Source organism: Cuculus canorus, chromosome 2 (assembly GCF_017976375.1).
Source record: "Cuculus canorus isolate bCucCan1 chromosome 2, bCucCan1.pri, whole genome shotgun sequence".
Lineage (NCBI taxonomy): Eukaryota > Metazoa > Chordata > Aves > Cuculiformes > Cuculidae > Cuculus > Cuculus canorus.
In genome coordinates this window covers 35,890,756-35,915,832 of record NC_071402.1, presented here as the reverse complement: position 1 = coordinate 35,915,832, position 25,077 = coordinate 35,890,756, and the positions used below count along the sequence as shown (strand labels likewise).

At 37.8% G+C, this 25,077-nt stretch overlaps 2 protein-coding genes across 6 annotated transcripts in view; one reads left to right on the top strand and one right to left on the bottom strand.

The window, feature by feature from the left end:
- SULF1 (sulfatase 1) overlaps nucleotides 1-17,348 on the top strand; it is a 126,255-nt gene extending 108,907 nt beyond the window's left edge. For 3 of the 4 annotated variants that reach the window (XM_054057637.1, XM_054057638.1, XM_054057639.1), the window contains 8 exons: nucleotides 696-942; nucleotides 2,664-2,760; nucleotides 2,834-2,928; nucleotides 3,347-3,412; nucleotides 3,842-4,014; nucleotides 4,815-4,957; nucleotides 5,059-5,182; nucleotides 10,908-17,348. In XM_054057637.1, coding sequence (XP_053913612.1) covers nucleotides 696-942; nucleotides 2,664-2,760; nucleotides 2,834-2,928; nucleotides 3,347-3,412; nucleotides 3,842-4,014; nucleotides 4,815-4,957; nucleotides 5,059-5,182; nucleotides 10,908-11,731 — 1,769 coding nt within the window. In that variant the 3' untranslated portion in view covers nucleotides 11,732-17,348. Of the gene's footprint in view, nucleotides 1-695; nucleotides 943-2,663; nucleotides 2,761-2,833; nucleotides 2,929-3,346; nucleotides 3,413-3,841; nucleotides 4,015-4,814; nucleotides 4,958-5,058; nucleotides 5,183-6,053; nucleotides 6,088-10,907 lie in introns of all 4 variants that reach the window. The other variant, XM_054057640.1, reaches the window with a different exon arrangement.
- The window catches only part of SLCO5A1 (solute carrier organic anion transporter family member 5A1), an 89,543-nt gene continuing 80,529 nt past the window's right edge, over nucleotides 16,064-25,077 (bottom strand). For both annotated transcript variants that reach the window (XM_054057641.1, XM_054057642.1), the window contains exon 10: nucleotides 16,064-23,913. In XM_054057641.1, coding sequence (XP_053913616.1) covers nucleotides 23,468-23,913 — 446 coding nt within the window. In that variant the 3' untranslated portion in view covers nucleotides 16,064-23,467. The remainder of the gene's footprint in view (nucleotides 23,914-25,077) is intronic.

Sequence of the window (25,077 nt, the reverse complement as noted above, 5' to 3'; positions counted from 1 at the left end):
AAAGAGCTGTAACCATACTAGGCTCAGAGCTTTCAACTGGTAAAAGCGTCACAATAAATCTCACTGTGGCTTTACAATGCAGCAAGTTTTTCGTGGTCCATGAATTGTACACATAGATACATAGATGCATGTGTCAAAGTATATATATTTATAGATGTATAGATACATATACATTCATACATATACATTCATACATATACATTCATACATGAGGGATTCTTGCCCTTTTAATGCCTACTTTTAAAAAAGGGGAAGTGGTTATCCTTTAAAAAGTCATTTTCATTTCAAAACATAAGTGAAACTTACATCACATGCAAATTTACAGATACTTTTTTTGCAGTATTAAATGGCTTTATTTTCTAAAGTGGTTTCTAATCCTGTAGTATCTGATTCTTTGGGTGTCTCTTTCTAGAGATATGATTTCTGAGATGCTGGTTTTATTTGGAGATACTTTGCTTTCCTTGGCGTGAGGTCCGACTAGCATGAAATGAAAACCTTGAAGCAATCGAAATTCATGCTGCTCATGGAAGTGTGGGCCCTGATGTATCAAAAAAAATCATTAAATAAGTTTCTGTAAAGCCACAAGGGAAAAAAATAAGAATGATTTGACTGAACAGCATTCTTGCTCTTTGGAATATGTTTTATGTGTATGATATGGGTCATGTAGATCAGAATGCTTCTTTCTTCTGCTTCAGAATATAAACCCCGATTTGTTCACACTCGCCAAACTCGGTCCTTGTCTGTGGAATTTGAAGGCGAAATATATGACATAAATCTGGAAGAGGAAGAACTGCAGGTGTTAAAGAGCAAAAGTATCACCAAGCGCCACAATGCTGAAAAGGAGGAAGAAAGAAAGGAAATCGATGGAGCTGCCAGTGACGTAATGATTGCTGATGGCACTGATGCTATAGGTCAACCCAACTCTGTCAGAGTGACGCACAAGTACGATTGCTTTTTCGGTGGTTTTTTCTTCCTTAAAATGAAATCTTATTCATTTTCTAATTGTATTTTCTCTCCACTTTTTATGATTTTATAGTTACAATGTTTAAAAGCTTAAAAATATTGTTGTAGATTTTTAGATAAAAAATATTATTGTAGATTTTTAGCTGTATTTGTTAGTAGGTAGAATCATTTAACTTTAGTATATGTATTTTAAGGGGAGGCATCTAGTTTAAGTCTTATTTCTGAGGAGGAGTAGGAATCTCCAGAGGAAAATTCAATCTCCATATAAAAACGTGCGTCTCATGAGGGATTATTCATCCTGTGAAGCTGACAGTCCTGCTGTTCTTTATAAAGTCTAGGCTATCAGCTTAGTATAGAGGGCTAAATTTGAGACAACTGAAATCCCACTCTAAATGAGGGCAGATTAGATCAGTTACATCATCTTTCTTAATGCTTAGTTATTTGCAGCTGCTAACATTAGCTAAGATATATTAGACCTGTTTATCCCTGGAGAAACCTGCAATAATTTTTCCATCCTGGAAGATGCTTAGATTTCCATTTTTAGCCCTAGCCTAAATTTGAATGAAAAGGTAAAAATCTCAAAATATTATTTTAGTTTTAAAAAGCTACTATGACTGATCTGAAAAGCCAGGCACATACAAGCAACAAAAATCTTCTATGTTATGCATTTAATTATGTTTGAAATATAAACAGCAATTATTTTCTTTTCTTTTTCTTTTCTTTTCTTTTCTTTTCTTTTCTTTTCTTTTCTTTTCTTTTCTTAGTAGCTTTCTGGGAACGTTATTCTTCATTCAGGAAGTATTATTACTTTTACTGCATACAGTATTGCTTTCAGAATTCTTTGAGTGAAAAAAATAAATAATGGGATAATATGGGAAGAGATAAGCATCTAAGTCTTCCTTTCTGTTATTCTTTTCAAAATTTAAAAGAAGGGTTCTGATGAAGCAGGACCCAAGAAAGATTGTATCAATAAAACCAGAATATTTCCATAAAAAAGGTATTTCTGTTTGTCAGCAGGGAGACTTGTAAAGGCAGCCTGTAGTTTGCTGGATTTTCTCTCTCAGTCCACCTCCTTGGCCTTCCATGTGTTTTTTTTTCTCTTGGTATACCTGTTTGTTTCAAACACTGGTATAACTGTTTCTGTAATTGCACCTCTTTTTAACTTGAGTGTTCTGGTTTGTTTGAACTCTTTGCTCTTACTTTGATCCTTGTTAATCTTCATTGATTATATTGATCTTTAGCCTAATGCCTATGTTCTGGTCTTGACTATTTTGCATACTTGGACGACGAGTCACATTCACATGGCAAGACAAATATGTTTCTCAGCAGTCTGTAGTTAAATAAGCAATGGCACATTTGTTTAACAAGAGACTTTAAATTCTGAACATATTTTTATTTCAATTTCAATTTCATTTCTGCTTGGATAAGGAATCTCCAAGATGGCACTGCCACTGCAATTTCATTTAGCAGGCAGAGAGGATCTTTCATGGATGAGGATATCTTTTTTTTATATTCTGCAGAGAAAACAGGTTGAAGCAATTATTAATAAGTCAACATGAGAAGACCTTGTAGAGTTTATTTATTTATTTATTGTCAGAGTATTAAAAATTTGATTAGGAATGTTGGAAGCAAGAAAAGATATAACTAGGCAATTTGTAAACCACTGACTTCCTTCCTATTTGTTAAATTTATGTCTACAGGTGTTTTATTCTTCCAAATGACACTATTCACTGTGAGAGGGAGCTGTACCAATCCGCCAGAGCCTGGAAGGACCACAAGGCTTACATTGATAAGGAGGTAGGAGGTATTTTAAAACCTGGCACTGCTACCTTTTCAAAGAATAATTCTGACTCAGAAATATTCCCTGCAGATTGAAGCTCTTCAAGACAAAATTAAGAATTTGAGGGAAGTTAGGGGACACCTAAAAAGAAGAAAACCAGATGAATGTGATTGTAGTAAACAGAGGTAAGAGAGATGGCGTTAAACACTGAAAGGTACTCCAACTGTTAAGGCTAAAAATATTTTTCAAGTTTTTTGAGATGGAAATTAAAGAACATAAAATTTATTGATATTTATAATCACTATAGGTACTCATTTTAGTTAGATCCCTTTTAAGAGCAGAAGCTACTCTGAATCAAAAGGAGACAGCTATTAACATTTCAAGATTAAATGTGTTTGTATTCAACGATCATATTTGAACTCAACTATAGCTTTGCTATAATCTAGCATAGGATCACTCTTACAGATATAACTTTTTTAAATTAAGAGAAAATCATGTCATTCTTTGTAGTTCTTTAAAACATGTCAAAGTAGTTGTTTTTCATTTGGTTTGGTGTTGAAAATGGTTTCATGATTTGATAATTCCTAATCATTTTCCCTATAGCTATTACAACAAAGAGAAAGGTGTAAAGGCCCAAGAGAAACTCAAGAGCCATCTTCATCCCTTCAAGTAAGATTGTTGTTATCCTCTCATTCTTTAGGCTGGCTTTTTGATGACTGGAGAAATATAATTTTGGGGAGTGGGGAAGTGTTTGTGGGGAAGGGAGGACAGGAGGAAAAGAAAGGTGAAAGTTTATGAATAATATTTTAAAAACTTACGGATAGAAATGGAAGAAATTAATAATTTCAGAAGCTGATTGACTTCATGATCATTACAAAGAATCAGTTAAAACTAAATGCAACAGTGTGTCATTTCTCATGCTTGCTGGAGAGGATGCCTCCAGTCATAAAGTCTGAGGTGGAAGCTCAGCTAGAAGAAGGGCATATTCTCATCCCCTCATCTTTAAAAAAGCCAGAAAGACATAAAAACTGCTTATGCTGTTGTTAACCAAATATAGACTATTCTCTGTCAGCCATGTCCAACTTTCTGTCTGAACAGAGAAGCAGCACAAGAAGTGGATAGCAAACTGCAGCTCTTCAAAGAGAACCGGAGAAGGAAGAAGGAAAGGAAGGGGAAAAAGCGCCAGAAGAAAGGAGACGAGTGTAGCCTTCCTGGATTGACATGTTTTACCCACGACAACAACCACTGGCAAACAGCACCGTTCTGGAACTGTAAGTTTTACCTCCACATGCAGATGTGAATGAGGTTATCCTCTGCTGTGTAACAGACGTCCCACCTCATGCAATCAGTTAGAGAAATATTTTGAAGAACTGGCACTTAATGTTGCTACTTTTGTTATTCTGAAGTATTAAGAAGGAATGTCACTTGCTTGTGCTTGTAATTGTTGCGTTGATATCAAATCTTGATGATTTGATATCACAAGATATCAAACTTCAAGATTTGATATCAAACAAGAGGCTCAATGCTAAACACTGCAGAAACAAAAAGGAGAGTTGGCCCCTAAAGCACAGACTTTAATGACTAACCACTGAGGTTTGTGTCACCTTTTAGAGATTGAGACGACCAAATATTTCATAGGAACTTTGATTGGTTTTCCATTTATTAATAATAACCTTATTCTTCCCATTGTCTCAAACCATTTTTTGGGACTTGACCTTTAATGTTGTCGTGAACTTCAGGCCTACTGTATCAGGTGTCTTCAGTCTGGAGTGAAAGCTGGCCCTAGGTTTCTCCAGGCTGAAAAGTGAAAACATATAATCCAGTTACACCGCTTGGGGTTGTCCTCCAAAGGCCTGACTGACTGGACCATCTTCTGGTTTTGTTAACTGTATGTTTGTGTAAATTGCATTAGCAATATTTATTCTGTTTTAGATGAGAATTTAACATCATTTAAATAGAAGATTCTTTTCATTGATCTAGAATTTAAGTGCATCAGAGGTTTTGCTAGTAGAAGAAACAAGCACATTAATTTTCACTGAAAACTAATAACATGGGTTTTTTTCAATTACAGTGGGCTCTTTCTGTGCTTGCACAAGCTCAAATAACAACACTTACTGGTGTTTGCGAACAGTTAATGACACGCACAATTTTCTCTTTTGTGAGTTTGCAACTGGCTTCTTGGAATATTTTGATATGAACACTGATCCCTATCAGGTAAACCCCTTTCCCTGTTACACAGTGTTGTTCCCCATTCTCCTTTAAGTTTTTTATTCCTGTTAACAAGTATTTTTTCCTTCCATTCCTCTTTTTCTCAGCTGACAAATACAGTGCACACAGTGGAGAGAGGCATTTTGAATCAATTACACATACAGTTAATGGAACTGCGAAGTTGTCAAGGTTATAAGCAGTGCAATCCAAGACCAAAGGGACTTGAAACAGGTACAAGAAATACAGAATGTTTATTTCCATTTTATTGTTTTTCTTTCCTGTTGCTTAAGGACAAATTATATCCATGAAGCCTCATTCTCCTAAGTGTTGTTCTGAATAGTTCGGAATGTTCACAACCACATGACCAGGAAGCTTCTTTGCAAGTTCACCCAAGTTATTTTAGACAGGTACTGATGGCAAACAACAACATTTATCAGAAATGCTGCAGAAAGGTCATTGTGTTATTTGAGCTAATCAATAACAAGCATACACAGATCTTCATAGTCATAACTCTTCTCTGTTGCAGGGTATATTTGGTTAGTGTTTGCCTCCCAGTAGCAGATGAGGTATTAAACTGTGCGTTTATTCCAGTCGCTGTCTGTCTATATGAACAACCTCAGATGCTACCCCATGGCTGACTTAACATTGAAACCTTCTAATCAGGAGTAGTCCCCTTCATTTTTGAGGAAGGCAATATTTCTTTAAAAGAGTCTCAGAGTACAAAAGTAGCTGGTATTTATACTTCATAAGTTTGAAATTCATTGCATTTAAATTTCATTGATTGACTGTTGTGATTTCTTTTACAGGAATATTCCCTTCTACATATTTTGTATTGTTTCATTTTTTTATCTCTCTCTTTACCTACAGATGTTTCTCTTTTTTACAATATCTAATTGTTTGGGGGGGGTATTCTTGAAAAAATATGCTTTTTCAATTCATTTATATGAAATTTCCAGGAAATCTCAGGACTGCAGCTCTGTCTTTATTTAACACAGTACATTTCTTTTTAGGAATTAGATGCTGTGCATGGAAAACTACATTGTGAATGGTTTTACAAGTTTTAAACACTAACAAAAGTTACTCTTGTCTTTTCCTATATCAGGAAATAAAGATGGAGGAAGCTATGATCCAAACAGGTATCCACACTTTTTTATTCTGCTCAGCAGCTTCTTTCCAAATAATTGCATGACTCCAGTCCATTTCAACTAACGTCCATATCCTGCCATGTTGCACACAGCATAGGTTTTGATGCATGCGTTTTCTAACTACTCTACACTGAACTTGGCCATTGTTTTTCAGATCTACGATTATGCATTTAACGTAGCTCATTATCATAGCAAGACTTCATACAGCTCGTATTTCACACTTGTATTTCTTAGATGTTTACACAGGGAAAATGACATAAAAAGAGTCACCTCTTTTGGGTTGTTTTCCTGTTATTGGGTTGATTATGGATGGGTTGGGCTTTTTTTCTATTTAGAAAGTCTATACAGCTGGTTTTTAAACATAAAAGAAGTACGCTTAAAAAGTTTTCTGAGATATATATATATCCAAAGAGACTAATCAAACCTGTGCAAGTAAAGTAAAATCTTCTCACTGCTTTTAGGAAGTGTTGGCAGATGCTGCTTTAAGCAAAAGCAATGATCAGTTTGAGCACCACGTGCTCGGAAGCCAGCAGGAGGCAGTTCAATATAAGTATAGCAGAAAGATGAGGCTCCTTTGGGTAGGAAGACTGATGTTTCAGACCAGATCACACATGCATGAAACCAAGTTTTTTAATAAAGTTGTAATATTTGAACTGAGGAAGGGCAACAGGTGAGATATTTTTATACTGATGCTTCAACCTGACGTATACGTGGAAGACTGCTGTTTGCGAGTGTATTTATCACATCTACTATCATGTAGAGCCCAGATCCTCCTCGTGGAGAAGCCATTCAAACATAAAGCAAAAGCCTGAACAGACTGGAAGAACTCAGCTCATAACAGTACTGCACTTGCTGTTCTGTAAGCAATACTTGAACCCAGAAGAAAAAACAGATTAGAAGTCTGTCAAGTGTCTAATAGTCTAGGTATCTTCTCACTCTGTATCAATTTTACATATTTTCATCTCCATGCAGTTTGGCAGAGTAGCTCCCAATAAACACTGTTTCTATGCGATGTAAGCTGGGTCCAAGGAGTTTACAAGTCTACATGAAACCCTTTCTTCACAGAGTCTTCTGAAAATAACTTCCTCATTAGCTCCCAGCAGCCAGGGAACAGTTAAGAAAATGTATTTCAATGTTTTATAGATCTCCCAATTTAAGCAGCTTATTTTTCCTTGCAGCCAATTTTGTAGTTTCTCACTTGAGTAGTTTGGGGATCTAGGAAAGTGACAAGCTTTCCTTTGGTTATATCCCAGATGTTTGCATTGCTCATTACAGCCCAGTGGGAACTGGTCACTATAACGATAGAAAGTAATCCCTGTAATTATGCTTTTCAGTCTTTCATTGGAAGGCATCCTGTAAGCATTCCTTGTTTAACTAGAGACGTAACAGTAATGGCATTTTTTCACTGAGGATTGCATGAAATAGTGGAGCACATAGGATTAATCTTTAAATTATATCTTGCTACACGGTTTAGTAATGAAAACTTTTTAACTTCTGATACCAAATCAATAAACATTATGCTGCTGGTTTACATAGCAGATATAGTATAACACAAGAGATATTGCTCTGTGCCATTACATTCCAGACACCCAGTTTCTCAGTACATACAGATGCCTGAGTTCAATATTTTAATTCAAGTCCCATCTTGGTGAAAAATGTTTTTCTTTTCTGACACAGAAAAAAAATATAAATGAACAAAAATCAGAAATCATTAAAATGATCTCTTAGAGGATCCTTTTCTTGATGTATGCAGAGAAACCAGGAAAATAAGAAGGGAAAAGCCCTAAGCTGCTAAGTCATCTGAACTACCCCTTTTGCTTCCTTCAGACCATGTAGTTCATCCATTCAGTTCTGTTTCCAGTTCAAAATGTCCTGAGTTAGTACGGCACTAAAGCTGTTTCAAGTACAATATAGAAACATCATAGGAAAAGAGCTTCAATGGGGAAGAACTTCTATCATCTGTCTTTCCATGGGCAGAGCAACTCTGCTTGTCTGAGGTTTTTCAAAGCCGCCAAGCAGATGGTTATACCTGTTTCCCATTAGTCTCAATGAAGGTACATCCAAATCCCTTATTAGCTTTGAGAAAATGCACGCACAAATGGCATCATGGGACACTGGATTATGGTAACTGGGAAGTCAAGTTTAGCTGATGCTTGTTTTTTAAAACAGTTAGCAACGATTTTTCTTTAGCTGAGAGATTTCAAAATATTCATGGAGGAATTCACTGCCATGCTGTTACTCAAATACAACTCATCTGCACTTTTCTGTTTCACACCTGTATGTAATGAGATTTCTTACAGGGGAAAAACTTTTCTTTCCTCTCTCCTTCACCCTGTATGCTTCAATTTCAGTGGGAAACTTTCATGCCTATTGCCAAGTTGTGGAATTAAGCTGTGAGGTCACTCAGTCAACCAACATACAACCAGATCTAGAAACTTAAAACTTCACTTTCCTATTTGTTTAACATATATGTACATGTAACCTCTGTCCCATGTGTTTAAATAAGGGTTTTTTTCTGCTTGACATAAAGATTATGGAACAATTCCCAGTGCCTTCCCAGCTGTGAAATGCCTCTGAGACTGCAGCAACAGTGTCACATCTAAAGGGGAAAATATAGATCCAGCACAAAGAACTGTGTAGCTCTAACATTCTTCTGAGCTATTTTGCAGGAACACAACAAACTCTTTACTGACCTTAATTCTGTGCAGCACTGCTCTGTTGCCCTGCTGCTGAGGCTGATGAGAGACCCCGCTTCTCCTCACCAGACACCAGCCCTTCCCGCTGCCCACCCTGCCACCCCAGCCACCCCAGCTCACCCCCTTGTCCTGCTGCCTGGGACAGACAGGAGAGGCACCTTTGGGCCCAAAGGCACCTTTGTGGCCTCCGCTTCGCCCCACACTTTCCTGGTCCATCCCCAAATCTGTTACTGGCTAAACAGCAGTACTCTTGTTGCAGTTTCTGCTATTACATACCAAACCACTTTGGCCACTGACTCTTCCTGCAGCAGTTTATTTTCCTATACAGGCTCTGATTTGACAAAGAAAAAAGAAGTATGAAACTATCAACACAAATAATAACAGAGCAAAATTTAAATATAGTCACATTTGCAGTGTGATTAATAAGTTACCAAGTTTGGTGACTAAAAATTCCTCAAAAAATGCATCCCTTCCTATGATATTTTCTAGGGCCCTTTATGCCTCTAAGCACTGGAATAATAAGACTTCTTTCTTAAGACCTCTGCAGTATTTAATTATTGTTTGTTTCAGGAAACAAATTATCCGTAATTGGACTTATGAAGATGGCTGTCATGTGGTCATGCCATGATTGCGTTTCTCTTATTTACTTCAGGAAAAGAAAGAAAGAAGACACTCTGTCATAGCTGTCCTATCAAACAGAAAAAGCTTGTGTTTCTTCCTGTAACAGGGAGTTTGCCAAATGTTTGCAAAAAAAAAATATTTCTAGAACTTACTTTAAAAAAAATAAGATATTCAAGTTATATGTTGTAAAATATTTACAACTGTTGTATTAAGTGAGGAAATATCAACTAAGATCAAAGAGTCACGTGTTTCCAAGTAAGGCAAGCGGTCTTCCTTTAGCGGGAGCAGAATAAGGCCCCTCATCATAAGAAAATCACAAGGTTTTTTCTGACCATGGTGATAATTTTCTGATTAGTCATATGACAGACTATATTTTGGAAAAAAAATTCCTCTATGAAATCTGAAGCTAGTAAGGAAGCAAAGAATATAGGCTATGATAGATAGCAACTGCATCTTCTGTTTATTTGAACAATGAGAAGAGGCAAGCTAAAATGCCAACAAATTAATGTAGATATCAAGAATCCACTGTAGGGATGAAGGGCTCCGTATAGATAAATATTGGTACTCAGTTCATGCTGTTGGACTACAGCCACTTGGACTCCCAAAGTAATAACTTCTATCCTACCTGCCCACATGATTTTCAGAAAGTTAACCAGTCACCTGAGTGAACTAAACTACAAAATATTGCCTACAACATCACATTTAAATTTGTGACTGTCTCTGACCAGTTGTTGCATTACCTGATTAGGTTTTTCCTTGTTGTGCACTTAGTTGATGAAATCATTGGACTGAACTGTATCTGTATATATCTTAACACTATTTTGCAGGGCGGTACAACCTATAAATTAATTCACAACCTATAAATTAATTCACAGAGAGTTTTTCCAGCTTTTATTTCTCCTAATTGCTCCAGGCAAATTAAAACCAATGTTTGAAAAGTAAATAAAATACTACTTTGACTACCATTTATTAAATAAAATATGTCTGGTTGGTTTGTGGACTATATATCTTCAGCTACCCAGACACCAAATTCCTGTGGGCCTTGTTGAAGTTCCGGTCTTTAATGGCTCTTAGGATTAGTCTTTTATACTTACCATTGTCCATTTAGTATATATTTTGGAGGAGTGCTCAGGAAAGGTAAATGGATTATTTGTGTATTGAAACACCTTTCCTGCCGCAAAATGTCAGAGGAAATATTTATCTCTGACTATCACCACAAAGCCTTATTAGACTAGATTTTGTTCTTTTTAACTCAGTCCAGGGATGTAGCAGAAGACAAGGAGGTTCTTGCTATGCGTTCAGCAGGAGCTGTGGACACACCTGAGCCCAGAGTCATTAATATAATGACAGAACATGTGGAGTGGTTTACATTTTGAGCTGCAAATGTTACAAATAGTGGTGCTTGCAAGCAAATTGGAGTAGAACACACGTGGAAGCTTTGCTTGCACTTTTAAGCTGGTGTTCACCATTGGGCTTTATTGTTTCTTTCAACAGAGGACAGCTATGGGATGGATGGGAAGGCTAATCTGCCCAGTTTCACTGGTGACATCAACTGGCAAGGACTGGAAGACTTGTACAGTGTGAATGAAAGTGTATATGAATACAGATACAACTATAGACTTAGTCTGGCTGACTGGACTAATTACTTGAAGGATGTAGATAGAATGTTTGCACTGCTGAACAGTTACTACCAGCAAAATAAAACAGACAAGGGTAATGCTGCTCGAAGCAGCGGGGATGGGGGCAAATCATCCGTGCCGTTTAACTTGGTGGAAATGACTTCTGCTGAAGAATCGAGCGGCCTCCCTGCAGAAGAGCTGCAACTTATTGTGCCAACAGACTTTGCAGCCCTCACTTTGAGCACAGTGAATTTAAGTCAAGAGAAGAAACTTGAATTAAACAATGATATTCCTGAGAAAAGTAGTTTGAATGACGCACACTGGAAAAATACTCATCAAGCTGAAAAATGGATGGAGGATAAAGAGTCGGACCGTTTTGATATGGATTTCAGTGGAAATGGTTTGGTAGAGTTGGAATCCCGGCATAGTTTCATGCTACAACCCATCAGTATTCCTCAAAAAGACACTCATCAGGACAGTTATGATGTGGAAGATATATTTGAAGATCAAATATATCTTCCTATGAGGTCTGATGAACCCCTTGTTCATCAGGCTTTAAACACATCCGTTAGGGATCCATCTATTCGTGCCCAGAAAACAGGAACTTCCTTGAAAAAGACAGAAAAGAGTCTTGTAGGGGAAACTTCACAAATCCTAAATGTAGAGGGCAGTGCCTCAGCTCCACTCTCCTTGGATTAGATCAAGTTATAAACCATTAAATCAGTTCTTCTTAGTAGCAAACTAATAAAGGTAATCATGACAAGTGACATTCCATGTTTATTGTAGATATGTTTGCAGCTAAACTGACCCCAGTTCAGTATTTGTCTGTGTGCATTTGTTTTATTCACACGTACATATTTCCACAGTAATTCTCCCAACAGGGAAGCAAGATTTCCAGTGGGATTTGGATGAAAAGAAACAGTGTTAACTTTCAAATACAGTAGCAGATTCTCCAAAAGTTAAAATTATTTCTTTGACCAGGATGTTCAAGATACTTTTTCTGTTTCCGAATGATCCCACCAGGAATGAATGTTTCAGTCCACCCAATCTGTCTGTATGAAGTCTTTTTCATAAATTATTTTAACCACTGGAAATTCCTGATGTCACACTTTTGAGTAAAATGCACTTTTGAACTCCGTATGCCATACCATTTATGAATCTAAGACCTTACGTGTTCTTAGTTTGCTCATTGTCTCATGTAACTGTGAAACAATAAACAGAATGAGAGGAAAGAGGTAATCAGCATGATTGTGGAAACAGACACTTTGAATATTATGTTATCAAAAATATTGTACATTTTTGTTACGTTGATTTAATTAAATTTACTCTCAGAAAGGTATGGCTAATGATTGTTAACTGTAGGAGGATTTGCTTAAATTGGATTGTTTCCCTATATGTTGATATTGTCAGTATTAAAAATCCATGAGGTTTTTTTGAGGTTTTTTTTTTTGCTGATATTCGTAGAAAGGTTTCCATCAATCCATACGTGTTTCTGTCACCACATCTGATTTTTATTATCCTGAACAATATCTTGACAGCATGATTATCATTTTGAGACTTAAACTTTTTTTGTTTTGAACAGTCATTAAAGGGAATGATAAAATCATGTTAGATTTACATTATCTTAGATACAAAAGGCACATGACATAAAAAATAGTAGTTTAGATAATTTTTGTTGTTGTATTCTAAATTTTTTCTTGAATTTACCAAACATTAAATTTTATTAAGTATAATACAAAAATGACTTTGAAATCTGTATTACTCAAAACTTAATATCTTCCCTTGCTTTTTTATACATTTCTAAATAATTAGCACAACAACAACAGCAGGGAATTACCTCAAAACAGATGTAATTCCATAGTGTCCAATTCACAGGTGTGTTTCCTATCTGTTACATGTTATTTAGTGTAGTAATTATTTTTTGGCTATTGCAAGCACTGCAGGTTAAACTTACATTCGTCGCGTTGTATTCTAAGCTGAAACTTTTTTTAAAGGAGGTTCTTTTAGTAGGATTTTAATAATTTTAAGAAGCCGTCTTTTTGATGGACTTTGTACATATGTTAAAATTACTAGCTCTTTGTCTGATGTATGTGTCATGGGCTGATTGATAGAAAAGCGTATTTATGGTCATGAATGATGCTATTTGTACATAGGTTTTAAGTTACTAGGATACAGACTGTGTTTTTAAAACTTGTATAATATTTCTGTGATACTTTTATAGAACAATTCTGGCTTCAGGAAAGTCTAGAAGCAATATTTCTTGAAATAAAAAGTGTTTTACTTTACCTGCTTCGTAGAAGTCCAGATGATCCAGTTTTCCTCCTAATTGAGATTTATTTTAAAAATATGTTAATAGTTGCAGTTTTTTAAGAATCCATCCACATTTAAAGCAATGGGTGATTAAATAATACGCCACCTTCTGTTAGTTATAAATTATTCCTGGAGATTGTGAATAATATATATTTTTTTGTTTAAGACATGCTGTGATTTTTCTTTTAATTCCCAATTCATCCGATCCTTTTTTCCTTGGAGTCAATGCACCGAGCTGCACAACCAGAGGTTCCCAGAAGTAACATGATGTTACATGGTGCCATCCCCTGCTTGCTGCTTTCCCTTCTCCCTGCAAAGCTCTCCCTGTGACAGCAAAGTACAGCAGACTGGATGCACAGGGCTTAACAAGAATGGACCACAGCTCTCTAGTCAGGAGCAGTGCCTTCTCACACAAGTCTTCATGAAAGGAAATTTAGCTTCTTCAACAGTTGTCTCCTTCTACACAGTCCTTGGGCACCAGTGCTCCTGCAGACCTGAACTTACAAGTGATGTTTGTGGGAATCGGGAAAAGGGATCAAGCTATGTGTTCAAAATGCAGTCATTGCAATGCCAGATAGACCCCTGAGAGACAGCTATCCATGGAAAACACACTGGCAAACACAAGATATGTTTCAAACCTGGGTGCAGAGCAGGCTGAGACAGCAAGTTTGGGAGGACTTTAAGGACAAAGGGAAGTTGAAGCAAAGTCCTTACAACTGTCTCACATCTTTGTGCAGGGAATTATCCAGCACCAACCATGTGCCATCCCTTCTATTAAAGTACACTTCTTTGAAAGAACCAAACCAGATGTTTTCTTCTCTCTTACTGCTTGGGGAGAGATAGAGAAGGGAATGACTCTATAGTGTGGTCCATCCATTCATCCCACCTGTCCTTCCTTGTTATGTGAGAACTTAAAACTACTCAGGGAATGGAAGAGATAGCATCTCCCTTAGCTTCAAAGTGATCAACCTTCCTTCTTCCAGCACACTGCCCAGTCTTCTAAACTATCTGAAGCTTATCGAGTGCACTGTCTTCTAAAGGTGAGAGCCTTTTTTACAGCTCTCTCATAGGAGTGTGGAGGAAAAAAAATACAAGAGACTCATTCTGTAGCCAAGTACAGGGAACAATGATGTCTGATGAGCCACACAACAGTGCCTCTCCTTGGCCTCTGCACCACCCCACTGTGCTTCCAACGCCTGCCAAGGCAGCTCATTTATTCAGTTTCCAACTGAATCAATGATACCCTTGATGTGCTAGAAATCTATGGATGATAATTTAATCCGAAGCACATTCCTTGGTTTAACAGTCTTAGTCTTGGACATCGGTGACATTGAGAGTGATCTGCAAGATGTTTTTTCTGTGTGGTTTTGTGTATTGAAATTAAAGAGATAAGTCTTATTTTGAACTTGAAAATCAGAGAAGATCCAAATCCCACAGATTTCTCTGCCATCCATGAGCTGCTCCTCCCTGGTCGTGCACATCGTCTGAAAGCACACTGCTGGCTGAAGACTATAATCTGGTAGGTGGTGTGCACCTGGTAGGTGTTGTGCACACCACCACAGTTTCTGACTGTGGTGTGAAACCAAATGAACTTGTATACCTCAGAAAGGCAAACTACGTCCCTGAATCAATGCGGCTTCAGCTGCCTTGTGGCATTTGGTCATTGGGGGAGGGGGGAGGGGGCTTGTGGTATTCACAATACACCAAGAAGTGAGGAAGTTTCATAGAAACAAGTTACAGCTAATCCAGCCATGAAAAATGCTCTACCATCAAAACACTTCAAGTATAAAGGCTCGCTAATGAAACATGCCTAGAAAAATATATTCAACTTCAGCCTGCTGTTGTTTTGATCTTGAAAGACCGGGCTGCCTTGGGACAGAATTTCCATCCAAGTATACACCTATACTTTTAAATCAAAGTGAGTCCAGAGAGTAGAAAACCTCGCTCCAACACAAAACTGTTTGAACAAGGTCACACCCACACTGCTAAACCAGGTGGGATCCATCCACCTTATGTAGCTCTTAGCCCTGGGTCTCCCCTTGGCTCTGTGCTGATGTTCCTGTGGGCCCAAAAAATAACTTCCATTTGTTTACATTTTTAAATGTCTGTGGTAACACAGGGCCTGTTGTGACCACCAGAGCCCTTACGGTGTGGGACTGCTCTGTGTGCTGCAGCTCGCATGGGGACGCAGGGCTGCCTGACGCACACAGCCTGTGCTGTTGGGTGGCTGTGGGAACCAAACCTGGCTCAGCCGCTTCTGACACGTGGGAGCTCTTAGCCCTTCCCTGCAAACCACAGAGAGAGGCTGTTGGTGTAGTTCAAATCAGAGTCAAGGAGTAAACTAAGCACTAAGCTGTGTGGATTTCAGGAGTCCAGTCCTTGGGTTCGTGCCCTGGCCCTCTTGTATGGATGCACTTAGACTTGTATCCTATGTATTTTTTCCAACTGTCAATATCTACTTTAAACAAATTCATATTTCTTAGTATATAACTAATATCAATCAAATTTACTACTAGAGCAAATGGTGGAATTTCAGTTTATTTCTGCATGACCAATACTTAGTTGTGATTCGGTGGTCACTGAATTCAGTGGAGAGGTGTGTTTTTGTCTGAGTACTCACTAAAAGACCAAATAATTAATCAACTGATCCAGAACGATTGCACAGCAACCCACATACGTTTTTGTCACTTTCTTTTTTTTGTTGTTAGAAATAAAACACACTTGATATGCTACTTTTTATTTCCAAATATCAAGTATTCAAGAGTTTGTTTTGTAAACACATGTTTACAACAGATGCTGACAATAGAATTCATTAAATGATGTGTTACACAGCTTTAAAATTATTCTAAGCTCTGCTGAGAAATAAATATCAATTAAAAATACCCATACAGGAGCCTAAAGCTGGCAAAACAAACCGCATAAACCAATTAGTCTCTTTTTTACCACAGCACAGCACCCACACACTCATACGGTCAGACATACTCTATGCATTTCTTTAATACTCTACACATTTGCTTAATAATGAGTTTTTAAAAAACTAAACAGTTACAGGCAGTGTCCCCACTCCTAACATACTACCCAGGCTGATGCTGTTCTGCTTAAATAATTTGGTAGAGGTATGCACTGCAACCATGGGCAAAACTCCAGTTTGCTCAGCTGGGGAAAAAAGCAGGTCTTCTTTAAGGAAAGCCTTCACCCAACCATGGAAATCTCAAAAAAATTTGTAATTTTGTTGCTGTTTTGAAACTTCCCTCCATGTTTTCAAATACGGCATTTTTTAAAGAGGTAAAATTTCTGACCAATCAGTCAGAGGTGTACCTCTTAGTGCTGTTTAGGATGCAGAGGCCGCCTCTACATGAGCACCCCAGGCACAAGGACACAAAATAATTACCTTTCAGAATTCAAAACGGAAGGGAAAAAAGTAGTCTGCAAGATTTTGAAACCAAACACGTCTGTTTTAAACTACAGCTCACTTTAAAGTTGAGCAGATTTGGCCTTTTTGCATTCCTAGAGGTAGAATTTGCTCTTATTCTACACCTTTATTTCTGGTATTCCATGGAAAAACATTAATATTTCAGATCTGAATCCTCAATTTAATTCAAATGCTTACTAAAGTCATTTTGTTAAGGGGTCCCAGAATTTAGCCCAGTGTTTCTTGTCATTACTACAGAATTTGGTTTTAGCCTCTGCTTAAGCAAAGCCACTAAATAAAGCAACATGCTACAGCAGGATGAATGCATCCTACATGAGATTTCTGTGGTCTGTATAGCATTTACCTTAGCTGTTAGTGCTGGGCCAAATCCTATACCACCTCCTGAAATATCTTTCCCACAGAAGAGCTAGGTAGGAACTAGCCCACCGGGAATTACAAACACTGTCTTCACTGGAGCAGTCCAGACTTTAAGAAGAAAAGCACATGCAGTTTCATCATTGACATGCCTTGAATATGTCACTTAAGTCATACTGAATACATCATAAAATATTTCAGTACCTATTAGCACCAGAGTGTTGTTTAGTCATTTGTCCAAAGATTATCAGGTCTCACCCTTTCTCGAGGTGAACAACGTTTTGGATGCTTTTTGTAGCCCTTCAAGAATTCCACAGCTTTTCACCTATTCTATATCATGAATAAAATGTTTTTTCAGGATAACATTGTGATAATTGTTTTGAGACAGAAAAAAAATAAGAAAATACAGTACACACAACAGATAATGTAATAATTATTAAGAGTAGAATAGAACCAAATACATACACACCTATTTCACAACAACTGAAACCAAGAAAAGTTCTGAGCTACTTTGAACTTGAAGAGCTATATCTGTGTTTAAAAGGCTGTTTCAATCAAAAGAAAATAGCTTATCTGAAGGACTAAGGAGGAGTTGCTAAAAACTACAGTTATTAACTGCAGTTAATGTAATGGTCATGGCTATGGGATATGGATAGTGTTATATGTCCTCCTTAATTTATGACATATATTCTGTGGAAAGGATAGGGTAAATGTCCTCCCTGAGGATCAGGTAGGCTTTCAAACCTTTGGCCACATAATAACATGTATTAGTGATATTCAGCATAAAGACGATTTATGTGAACCCTGGCCATATCCAGTCCCCACACTGAAGGTTCTACATCTCTGCTGTGCGACAATGTTTACAGGTAGCCTTTTTGTATTGTTATTCGTAAAGCAAGATGTTATAAGAAAAATAAAAGCCCTAATTCAATACCAAAGAATTAACGTACCATCATGATGTTGACTGCCCATCTTGCAAGCCCTCTAAAGAATAAAAATGTCTATAAAATCAAGACCATTATGTGAAGAACCTGAAATGTTCTTAAAATCACAAAGGGCAAATCAACTCTGTCCAAAGCAATGTTGATTCAGACTGCAATCCAAGTAAATCTCTCCTGGAAAGCAACCTAAGCTGGATGGCTTCAGCTGGGGAAACCCAGACACTGCAGCATGCAGCAGAGCATCTCCTATGCTGTTATAAAAGACACATTATTGAGAGAAGAGAAAAAGAAAAACTTGTTCAGGAAATATTTTGTCTTTGATCTCCAAAGACAGTAGTAGGAACCAGTGAACCGAAGTATGAAAGCTAAACAAATAACTGATACCACTTTGTTCACATACACTTGCTGAAGAGTCAACTTGTTAACACCCAACCCAAGGTACTGGTCCTCATCACTGGACTTTTGAGGCTGAGAATCTGGCTCCAAAATAGCATTAAGACACATTGGACCTATTTATCATCGGTTTCATGTCAATATAATACTACAAAGAGCTGTGGTACTACACACACAGAAAATGAAGTAAGGCAGCAATAATTCAGGCATTTGGGGGGTAACAGTACAGAAGGTCCTGACCTCTCTCCCAGCCATGCTGTCTGGAGTTGCACAGAGCAGGCAGCACTCGGCTTCATTTGTGAAGGACACTGAAAATCTGTCATCTGAACCTCTAGGTCCAAATTCTACGAAAGGGCACAATCTGAACCTACAGCACTACTTGAGCAATTTCATCAGCTTTAAGCTCAGAAAGATGTCCTTACGTCTCCGCAAGAAATGCACAGATTTTCACCCAGAAATTCATAAACCAAGTGAACAGCCGGAAAAGCTAGAATGCATCTTTAAGCGTGTCCACAAAATATTTTGATTTTGAATTCTCTTCGAAATGAAAGCTTTCCTCCATTGCCAGACACATAAGCAGCCACACACGAATGCCACAGGGGACTACTCAATTGCTACTTCATGCTGTTCTGGTTACAATGAGCACAGAATCCATGGGGAAAAAAGCTCAGCATGGAAATTACTCTTTGGGTAAAGAAACTTCTTTTTGAATGCAGATGGGATTCAGTCCAGCACTTACACACATGCACTATGTTTAAGTGCATTACTTAAGTATATAAACTCAGACACATATTTAAGTGTTCTGCTGGATCAGAGCCATAATGAACAAACAGTTAATGCTATAAATTAATACATATAAAATGAAAAGAAAACCTATTTTTGAAAACATTCAATTCAAGTATTTGTAACTAAATTAGGGCCTTTCAAATTTACATCTCTTCCTATAAGGAGATTTGTGCTCCTACTTGAGTTAGAGAACAGCAAGTTCTGAAGAACTGCATGTTACCACATACATTTTTAAAGAGACAATGGCTGGTCAAAAAATGAAAGTTTCCAATTAAACATAAATTGCACCATATATTCAACATGTTTCTTGCAGCTGCTTACATTGTACTGACAAGATATAAAATGCCACCAGTTCAAGATTTTACTATATTATAGCCACTATATTCATGTAGAAGAATGGGGACTAAAACCACAGGGCTTTTGCTTGGAACTGGAAATAGTGTCCCACTCTCCAGATATTCCAGCATCCAAAATCTCTAAGAACCATCTCCTGAGAATGCAGCACCCATAAGCACCCAAGGCCATGGCTATGCCATTTCTGAAGTTTTTCCCTTTTTGAGGAAACAAGGATGAACGGGAGGCTAAACAGGGATGATCACCTGTACAGTCAAATCTGTGTTTTGGAGCTACTTCTCCTTACGTACCCTTCACTCTAAATCAGGAATTAGTGGTGTAAGAGTAAACTAGTCTGTCCTTGCGATGGCATTTTGTGGACTTCTACTTCATTGCTGGGTGTAGTTGCCCATTATCCCTGGCTAGTTAGCTGCAGGTAGATCACTTGAGTTTGCTACCAATAGCAGCCTCTGGGTGAGCAGGATCCATGCTTAACCTTTTCTTGTACTCACCGCTATCCAGCCTTTAGTGTTTGAGCGTGGAGAAGGAAAATGGCAGAAATTACAGGTTAATTATATTCTATGGACAGAGGATTTCACAGCTGGAAGACATCATGGCTGCCTTCACTGGGTGACAGATAAAGCTCCTTTTTTCTTCTTGTGAGTCAGTTTAGTACCACAAGTCGATCATGACTACTGCTAGGGATGCATCCAATTTCTTCAGCAATTCTGCTTCCTTCAGCAATGACAACCTCAGAAAACAGTGTTGGTTCTGCAGGTCCATATTTCAGTCAATGTTGACAATGTAGGAACTGACTTCTCTAGGAAGTTAACGTGTTTCCCCTGCATGCCTTTATGGGTCTAGTTCAGACTGTTATAGCTTACTCACAATAAAGCATCTTCCAGGAATCAATCAAATGCTGGCCGGAGTCTGGGGTTTCTTTCTTTCAGAGGATGTTGATTTAATTCAGTGATTTTGTAGAAACATATTCATATTGTCAAAATTATCTATATCCAAAATTACTATAAAATTTGTTTGAAAAGTAATAAATCATTTTTTGTTTTGCATATTATTTTAAATGAAAATTAAAAGACAATTGAAAGTACATAAACAAGGCTTTTTCAGCATTTCTAAAGTGAACACCTTTCCTTCTGCATCCCAGTTTCTCAAATATCTCAAAAAAATGAATGTTTTTAGAATCTGGAGTGTCAGGATTTCCTGAAAAACAGGTGATCTCTGTTCCAACAAGCTTTGAATTCCTTTGAAATCAGCTCAGAAGCAGCTGCATTTGCAGATGTGTTGTTTCTATCAACCTCATTTTTTGCCATCAGTGTCAGCTCCTGACAATCCTACAAGCCTAATCTGCTCTCCTTTGTTATTCACGTGGAACAGAAGCACACACAAGACATGAAACAGAATAGCTCAGGATAGATGATTCATCCCTAGCCTTTTACAGTTCCCTAAATGCTCTGTTTCTGAGGTATTTGAAAAGATTGTCACTCTTCACCTAATCCCATGATGATTAAAATGGGCAAGTGATTAAAATGGATGGGTGATGGGTTGCAATTACACTTCATCTTACTACTTTGCCTCAATTTTTGCCATGGCAGGAAATTCCTGGAGCAAGAAGCATTTGAGACTGGAGCAAAACAAAACATTTTTATCATCTGTTCTGATCTCCTATGACAAATAAATGGTATACCAAATACCTTTGCGACAAGGAAAATTATTTATTTACTAATATGAGAAGTGTAGAAGCTAACATCTCAGGTGGCACATGCTGACTGTGGATGTATCGTACCTGGTGGCTGCACAAGAGAAAAAATATTTCCTGCTTGACCTCAAAAAGCTATTCATATGTACAGAATAGCAGGAGGTGGTTAAAACAATATACCTCTGTTGTAGTTGGGGGTAGAAGCATCTGAGTTGGCAGACAGAGAAGTGGGAATCATTAGAAGCCACATAAGTGGGCTGAGATATTCTGAAATAAGCAGCTACCATTTCAAGCAGGAGAAATGCTTGAAGAGACAGAAGATGAGAAAAGGCAGCCAGCAAAGGAGGAAAGGGAAATCTATTCTTCCTAGACCAATCCAATGGATGCCAAGGACAGTACTGCCTTTAATTTCAAGGATTTGGTTCTATATAATGTTTCATAAACTTACATATTATAAATTAAAAATTAAACCAGGAATAACTCTGTTAAAAAATATGTAGAAGGTCTGCTCTTTACTTTCACGCAAGCTCTCTACATGGCAAAATCCAAACCTGACTATCACCAAGTCCTCTAAAAAGAGTGCTTTTAATTTCCTAAACTTCTAAGACTTTCCCTGCAGGGCAAAAAACAGCTTTGACTTCTTAGTGTACACCTGAAATCATTCTCTGCCCTTTGAGACATCATTAGTACATCATAAGCATGGCACTACAAAGCCTCCAGAGCAAGAAATGAAATGCCAAGTACACTTGATTAGAAAGTCTCAGCATCTCCTGGGGAGAAAACACGGTACAGTAATTTGGAATAAGCAAAGGCCACATCATGTCCCATGGGTCCATGCCTGCAGACAATTTCTATTCTTGGCTCTTCCCCTGGAAGGGCAAAGGAGAGTGCCCAGCACCAGGTAGCAGGAGAGGCAGAAGAGGAGCTGAAACAAGAGGGATCCTGGGTCTGAGCTGGCACTCCCTCGGTGTCCGTGGTGGCAGGGAGGACAGCACAGGAGTGGAGACGAATGCCTTGCACCAGGCACCGCAGCAGGCAGGCTGCTTGCAGCCCGCTTGAAGGTTTCTCTGCTCACTCGTGCAGCAGGTAGCGAGCAGTGCCATCCTGAGCCCCGTGCCATCACTGGCTGCAAGAGGCTCACCAGGTTCCAGGCAGCTGCTCAGACACAAAACAAGGCCACTAGGTCTCCCTCAACACTTTTTCACCAAAGCTGAACTAGACTGGCACACGTTTCTGAGGGACATACAAACTCTTCCTGGCAAGCTGTAACTGGTTTTCTTCTTCTTCAGGAAAAGTATGGATTTGGTGCTGGATTTGCTACGCAAATAACATTACAGAAATGTGCACATATCAGCTCTGATATGTGTGTATGATTCCTACTTCTTAATGTTATTATAAATTAATACTGAAGTATTATACTTTCCTAGCCTGTGTACTTTGTGAAGAATGACTACAACCCACCAAATGAAAATTAATGCACATTTTGACAGGATAAAGATATTACGACTGAACATTGCAAACATTACCTGATGCATTAGTTTTGCATGGCTCAATATGTTATTAACAGTACCTCAAACCATAAATTCTTTTTTAATGTAATGGTTATGTCTGAAAAGAGTCCCTTTCAAATTCAGTTGCAGTAATGTCTTTAAAAGCGAACTTTAAGCTTAATTTGCTGCACATACAATTATCCAACTAAGTTGCATAGTTTAAACAAGTTCAGTTGTGCTTGGTAGCAAAACTCACAGTAATTACTTATCTCTTAAAAATACAATTTGTGGATATGAAGTTGACAATACATTTCATCTAAGCATTTTTGTTATGTCTGGACATCAACGATATGAGTTTTTGTCACTCTTCCACTGACTTCTGCTGTTCATAATACCTCATCCTTACACTGATATTAGATCAGAGCATGGACATTTAATGGACACATCTGAAATAATTACAAACACAATTTTTAAAATTCCATTGTCGGGAGTGGAGAAATAAGAATGTGGGTTGGTTTGAGGTATCCAGCCCTCAGGAACATACTATGGTTGCTTGCATTAAGCTTTGTTGGTTTCATCATGTGTTACATTTAGATTAAAAATAGAAGGCACAGGTGTTTATCAAGGCGCCGTAATTAAGTCAACCAACAAAACTAAATATTACATTACCAAGCCGGGGGTCTATAGCTCAGCAGTGACTTCTTCCAATGCATTTTCATTCGAGGAACTTATTGCTTCTGAAAAAGGGCCGGGGTATGTCTGTGCTACACAGTTCATTCCTTGTGTCACACTGATGTCTCCTCGGGAACTGAAGGTAGGGCAAGATCTAGTCCGTGCATAGTTTTGTTGGGGTCCAGCTTGGCCAACCATCTCACTCACAGTGTTCACCGGTGAAGCCCTCCATCTCCGTCTCTGCAGTTGCTCTTCTTTACACTTAATGGAATACCAGGCCAGGAAAATAAAAAAGAATCCCACGAACTTAAGAGCAGCTGCCAATCCAAAGTAGACAAAACGAAACGAGGTGACATCGTATTCCCAGCAAGATCCTTGTACGCCGCAATCCTGTTGCCAAAGCATGCACGTGGTGTCAATAACAGCCCCAAAATAAATTGGAGTGGGAATGTAAGCTGAAATAAACATGGCAACAGAAATAATACGTGTTAGTCTGTAGTTCTAGTATAGTTCTAGAGAAACTATACCCCTTAATCAAACAGTGTAGGTCAAGAATTTTTGAGATTTCTACACTACTTATCCCACACATGAAATGTACCACAAATGGGAAAGAATTCAAGCAAAGAAGACAACGCAGCAGCACCTTACAACAGGTATAGCTTCAATTTGCCATCCCCAGACAGTTCTTCTTGAAGTATGCATCCCCCAAAATAAAATCCAATGTTGCCCTCAGGAAATAAATTATGAGAGAGGAACAAAACACAACATTATCTCCAGAGTGTTACTTGTTGAACACACATTACGCATGAGCTGGGAAAGGGCAGGGGGTGCTGCTTATATTACGGATAGAAAGCCCCGATGGCCTCAAAATGTTTCTCTTACTGAAGACAGATGGAAGTGGTGAGATCACTAAAATGGTAAACTTTGCTTTGAATAGGTCTTCCTCTCAAACAGACTTTAATTCCTAAGGATGCTAAAAGTGAGGCCAGCCCACTGAATGCTCCTGCTTTCTCCAGGAATATGATAGCTTAAAGACAATTTAGAAATGTCCTTCCTCAAAGAAAACTTTCAATTGCAGCCATATGGGCTTCTCCTCTTGTTATCTTAGAACAGTCCTTGCATGCTTTAGTTGTATATTTCATAGTAGCTGAACATCTGCAGTGCTCTTTACAGGCAGGATTTTAGAATTTCAAAAACTTGAAAGAAACTATTTTGTGGAATAAAGACTTAACATGTAACCTTTTTGCTTTGATACATTTGAAATTAGACATTAGGTAACAATCACTTCTTATTTTAAAAAACGCAAAATGCTGTTATTGTTGAAAGGAATAAAAATCCTTTCTAACAAAAGAAAAAATGCTTACTAAATAATATTTAGCAACTATTACTTTTTAAGTAAAATTTAAAGCTGTATAAAAATGTCCTTGTGGGACAAAAACATAGTTCTAGAAAATCAGTAACCGAAAAAAAAGAGAAAATTATAACATTTTTAGCTACAACATTTTCAGAGGCTATTAACTTTAGGTTCCTAATACATTTAGTTGTCAGGCAATTAATTGCAGATTTATGGAATTTTAGTATTTTTACGGTACATTTAAGCTGAACATGGCGAGCCTTTG